The 6,258-nt window shown below is 41.7% G+C and overlaps 1 protein-coding gene across 1 annotated transcript in view; it reads left to right on the forward strand.

Annotated features, from left to right (window-relative positions):
* The window catches only part of myo15b (myosin XVB), an 86,143-nt gene that overhangs the window by 33,814 nt on the left and 46,071 nt on the right, over positions 1-6,258 (forward strand). Inside the window, exons 17-18 of the mRNA XM_023949806.1 lie at positions 144-258; positions 658-833. Coding sequence (XP_023805574.1) covers positions 144-258; positions 658-833 — 291 coding nt within the window. The remainder of the gene's footprint in view (positions 1-143; positions 259-657; positions 834-6,258) is intronic.

The following is a 6,258-nucleotide window of genomic DNA, read 5'->3' on the forward strand; positions in this document are numbered from 1 at the left end:
TTTGTATAGTGATGTGCAAGATGCATAAGTATAATGAACGGACAGATACAAACCTAGATAAATATTTCTCGCAAGTATAAAAATTTACTTATTTTGCTTTCAAAATTAGGCCAGTGAGGCCCCTGTCTGTTTTTGTGTGCCAGGTATGGGGTTCTTTTGAACCAGCAGCTGACAGGGATGTTGGACAGAGATATGACAGTGGCACTGCTGCAAAAGATTGAAGCCCAGGAGGGACAGTATCAGCTTGGACTCACCAAGGTAAGAAGAAAACTAGGGATGTTCTGATTAGGGTTTTTTTTGGCCCAGTCATTTGATTTTCAGTGTTTGCTGACTCTGAGTCCCATATAGTTCTGACAGTTTTGTAAGCACATTTAAAAAAAATGAAAAAGTTTAATAAACAGATCCAGGTTGTCCCTAAGTTTTTTTTTCCACTTTATATCATTTGACACTTAAACAGAGCACTTCTGAGAAGTTGCTTTAACAATCAAGAAAAAGTAGTGCAACTATCAACTAGGAAAAATTGTTGACTAATAACTTGTATTAATGGGTTAGTGTCCTCACTTCATTGTGTTCATGTATAGAGTTGGAAACTAAGTTGGCTCTATTGGTTATGCCATTGTGCTATTTTTTGTCTGTGTCTGTATGTTTGTATGTCAGGTTTTCCTCAAGGAACACCTGTACCGACAGCTAGAGGATAAGTGGAGCAGCACTCAAACCTGGGCTGCAATCACCATACAGAGGAACATCAGAGGCTTCCTTTGTAGGAGGAACTTCAGGTTCTTCAAACAGAAAGCCATTGTTATCCAGAGCCACATCCGAGGACACCAGGCCAGGTATACACTTTCATGTGATCAGTTAGGAACACAAGGTCAACAATGGCAAAGAAGCATGTTTTTTCATTGCAATTAAGCCTCAGTTTTGGCTGAGATTCCAGCCAGAGGTTGGCTGGCTCATCTGGAAGTTGGAACTATCACTACAACTTTTTGGCAGAAAAGCCACAATTTGGACCTACTTAAAATTAGGGGTGTCATTATCATGGTAATTACAATTAACTACTTACAGACAATTGAGCATCTTTTATTTTATTGCATTAATCTCATTTTTAATCTATAACTTTTATCTAGTAGGCAAGGGAGGGGTGCTCATTACGTCGTGATGTGACACTAGACCAGGGGTCGGGAACCTATGGCTCGCGAGCCATATATGGCTCTTTTGAGGGTCACATGTGGCTCGCAGACAAATCTTTAATTATACTTTTTTTTTCTTTTTTTCATTAGACTAGTCCTTCTCGGGTGCGATGCGATGCCAGAGGCGCGCAGTAGTATCGGTGCTTGAAGAGAAAACTATCAGTTTACTGTTATGATTTCACAGTTTGGGTGGAGTTGTGGGCACAGGCAGCAGGTGTGGTTTCAAAGCAGGTGAATCGCGCAGGGATTGTAATAACGTGAAACCCGCTACCCGTCACTCACTGCAGCGTGGGTGGGTGTGTTTGGCTCCGCGTCTACATGTGAGCAGTCTCTCACATCTACAGAACATTCAGACCAACCTAAGATCAGGTTTAAAGTCTCAACGCCTCATTTATCAGCAACAGCATAACATTATTAAAAAGAATCCACAGACTTATTGTACTTTAAAAATGTTGAAATTACATCAAATACACACATTCATTTGTATATTTAGTTGTAAACATATCGTAGCATACTGACTTGGACTGGGTGGCTGTTGGGCCGCGTTAAAAGTTCTGGAGTTCTTGAACGCATCAAGCAGAGATCTGATTGGCCCTCAGTTCTGTCGCTCAGCCTGTTGTTAGGTAGTTTGGACCAATGGGGTTCAGCTATGGGCCGAATAATGGAAATGGGAGGGCTGGAGCGGGAGCAGGGGAATATAAAGTTGAGAGAAGCGCTCTCTTCTCGCTGGAGAGAATAAGCAGTTGCTGAATTAATTGTACGGCGTTTGTTGCGGTCTGCAGTCACCAGAATAAAGAACCTTAAAAGAGGTTAAGTATCAGTGCCCCAGTGTGGGAAAGGGACACTACATTATTGTATGGCTCTTTTGAAATTACATTTAAAAATATGTGGCGTTTATGGCTCTCTTGGCCAAAAAGGTTCCCGACCCCTGCACTAGACACTAGGTCAAAAAGAAAGAAACAAGTGTTGTTTTTTTTGTTTTGTTTTTTAAATGCCGTTAGCGAAAAATCCTCCTCACAGTGAAGTATGTCAATTGGTTGACAGAAAAGCCAAAAGAACATCCTGTGAGACATAAGTCTCTGCACATGTGTGTTTAAACACAATTAGCAACACGTTCCGCCTGCCTTCCCCTGTCAGCCCCGTTGCGTCCCTAGCGAGGGACCACTTCATCCTGCTGGAGTGTTTATTTAAGCCTGTGTCGCCCTGTGTGCCTCCTCAATTGGAAGTGAGACGGAGACGCCCTGTCAGATCCAGCCGTCCTGCCATGGTGCCTTCGATTCCAGCCCGAGGGATCCGAGCCTGCTCAGGCAGCAGTGTTGTCCGGAAGCACACGCTCCTTGAGCCCTGCCCACAGACCCGGGGCCTGTGCTGCATGTGCTCTGTCGCCGCCCCACAGCCCAACCAGACCCACCACTATAGACCGTATGTAGAGTATTTACAGTAATAATTCCCCCATTGGAAGGCCTGACTTCGGTGCACTCTAGCTCCTGGGGATACCTGGTTGATCCCGCCAATGGCGTATGCTTGCTTAAGCCCCAAAAAAATCAGCGCCAGATGAGGAGTTTTACTTCCTCCTCATCTTCAGAAAGGCTTGAGCAATCGGTGTCAGACTCATAACCATGCAGTGACGTGCGGTGCGAATATATGCAAAATATAGCTGAAAACTGCAAACATAGTTTCAAAATACATATATTAAATAAGATGAATATAATTTTTTTATGAAAATAAAAATCAAACGTGCAAGAATTGGTGAACACTTTAATATCTGCAAAAAGCTGTGGAGGCTTAGAATTTCCTAACTTCCACAACTACGTTCTTGCAAATAGATAAAAATACATCTTAAAATGGTTGAAAAACAATCCAGAAACCGACTCATGGTTAGACTTGGAACAGGTGTTGTGTGGACGGATCAACCTGTCAAATCTACTGTTTGTCAGCCAAACAATAAAAAAACTCTTTGGTTGCCCCGAGTGCTCAAATTACTATGGGCACTACCTTTACCTTCTATGCTTTTTCAGTATTTTTTAATGTTGCCATTTCTTGATACTGTACACAGGATCTTGGCTCTCTCATTCTCTACCATTTTCGAAGGTGTTTGACTTTGGGGTTTCCAGTCCATACTCTGCACATACAGTATGTTACTGTATATTATTCTAGCCACTTGGTTCTGGCGCTCCATACTATCCCTGCCAGCATCTTACACCCTGCAGTTATGTGCTGGATTGTTTTAGATGCATCTTTGCACAGCCTACACCTTGGGTCTTGTCTGGAGTGGTGGATCTGAGTCTCTATTGCTCTGGTGCTCAGGGCTCACTCCTGAGCTGCCAGGATGAGTGTTTCAGTACTGTCCTGTAGGCCAGCCCCTTCTAGCCGTTGGTAGGATTGGTAACTACTTCAGGTATGGTCCGATGGTACCGCTTGTCCTCAGATGAGGATCTGTCCTCCAGCACTGCATCCTCTGCTCTCCATTGCGTGAGACATTCACCAAGCACACTGTCAGTTGGGGCCTTGAGCTTGATGAGTTCATGCACCTTAGATGTTTTATCCTGGATAGTATAAAGTGATATTTATGCCACACTGCAAATAACTTTCTAAGTAGCAAATGAAAATATTAAATATTTCCTTTAAAAAACAGATTTTTGCTTTCAAAAACGTTTTTGTTTAAAAAAAATATTTTTGCGTTTGCAACACAAATGTGTACACATCGTTATGTCTTCTCTCACTGTCTCCCTATGTTTGATTTTTGGATTTTCAGTTTAGCGTATGTGCCATCAAATAGCTTGCTGATTGGTCTAGATTCTAACCAAATATTAATTTAACATGGTGTCGGCTACTGAGGTGCATAAGCTGTACCACCTCTTTTTACCTTCGATTTTGCTACTTAGGCTAAAGAAAATGTCATTTCTAGTCGTATTAAAAATAATTCATCTTTTTTTTTTTTTAAGCATTGATCAACTTTTAATTAGAATTGTGAATCCATGGATGAAGAGGTCCTGAAATTGAAAAAATAAACTGTAAACATTTTCTGCTGATATTGCACTAAATCAGGGGTCTGCAACCCAAAATGTTGAAAGAGCCGTATTGGACCGAAAAAAACAAATGGCTGGAGCCGCAAAATATTGAAAGCCTTATATAAGGCTTATAATGAAGGCAACACATGCAATATGAATCTATATTGGCCTACTATCGAAATTACTAAGTTGGCTAAAAATAATGAGCATTCATCATTAAATGTTTATTTGCCCTGCAGTGCATTCTGCGGAGAACGACTCATCACGTGACTGCTCTGTTGTGCACGTTTAACTTCATTACAATATTAATGAATTATGTTTCATTGTTTTGATAAAATGAAAGAAATGCAATAAAGAAATCTGATTTTTGATGTCATTTTTATTTTGAGTATTCAAAAACAAAATGGAATGTGCATAACGTGCCCCTTCTCTGCAAACTAAACAGAGTACAATAAAACACAGCCTTTTGAAAAGGTAAAGTATTTAAAATCAAATTAATACAGTTTAAGTTTGATTTCTGTGCAAATGCCAAGCAAGTCAGTGCAAGGGTAAAATGCAGCAGCATCGTCTTTTTTGACACTCAACCAACGCAGCTATCCTCAGACCTGAGCAACAAAACACAATATCCCCAAGTGTCATTCCAAATATATACTGACAAAAATCAGAAATCACTCCAGAAAGGCTGCTACTTTGTTACTTAATACATGCCTATGACAGTTGCGGGTAGTTCAGGTTTAGATAATAAGGTTCATCACTGCCACACACTGGTTGTGAGAATTTTTGTGCATACAGTGCCTCTTGATGCAAGATGCAGTGAAATGCAAGCAGATTTCGATCCAATGCTTTCTGTAGCAAAGTAACAAACCCCCTTTTTGATCCTCTCATGCTGGGTGCCCCATCTGTAGCTACTGAAATCAGGTGGTAGTGTTTATTCCATTGTCATTTAAACACTTCAGCACAGCCTCACATATTTCCTCCCCCCGTGTTTGGCCTTTCAGTGGTATTAATTGGATCATTTCTTCTTGCGGCCCTTTGGAGTTAACATACCTGCATAAAAGCGCAGTCTGTTCAATATAAACCACATCACACGAATCATCACAGGCTATTGAGTATGTTGGCGCTGAATTAATGTCCTTGATTTGCTGATCGGGGATGTTGCCTGCAATTTTAATTGCCCTTTCCTTCACTGTTTTAGCGGAGAGTAGCATGTCTTTGATTTTCTGTATTATCTCGTTTTGCTTTTGAAGTCTTTAAATAGGTGTTCTGATATGTTGATAAAAGAATCCTTCAAGTAGTCACCATCTGTGAACGGTTTTCCACGCTTTATTATCTCCTGAGTTGCAACAAAACTTGCAGCAGTAGTGGAGCTTGGAGATGCAATCCACTTCGTAACCCTTGTGCTATCCTAGGCACTTTAACATTGGGAGTTGGGTCATCTAGACCCACTAGACAGTGCGCTGAACCTTTTTTCTTCAGTGATTTGTGATCTTCACTGATGTCCATGGATTACATGAAATCTTTCCACCTTTGTCATGGTAGGGAGAACACGTCAATGTAAGGGTGGGGTCATCTAAGATAGCACAAGGGTTAAGACGTGGGTTGCCGACCCCCGCACTAAATCAACAGGCCTGTATGTTTGTCAGAAGTAAGAGCTTTCTCTCCCCCAATGGTCACATGTGGGAAAAGTCTCCAGAGTACTGAATGCACTTCATCTCCCAGCAACCCCAGTGTGCACTTCCTGGATGCCACACACCTGACTCTCATTAACTCAATCAATCACAGTCTACTTAAACACTGCACTGATCATGCACTCAGTGCAAAATATTGTTTGTGCCACGCTGCCTTCCTTACTGAGTGTTGTATTTGGATCTTATCTTCTGTTTTTGACTCAGTTTGCCTGCCGGCTGCCGTAACTCTCGCCTTGATCCTGACTACTAGGGATAGGAATAGAAGCCCCATGAAGCCTCATTGGGGTTCTTGTAATTGTGCCTGAAAAATGAACCACTCATTCAGGGCTTTGAAACCACACAGAACAGCGGCATCTGGTGGCAGACTGGATG

This window comes from Oryzias latipes, chromosome 19, assembly GCF_002234675.1.
Source record: "Oryzias latipes chromosome 19, ASM223467v1".
Lineage (NCBI taxonomy): Eukaryota > Metazoa > Chordata > Actinopteri > Beloniformes > Adrianichthyidae > Oryzias > Oryzias latipes.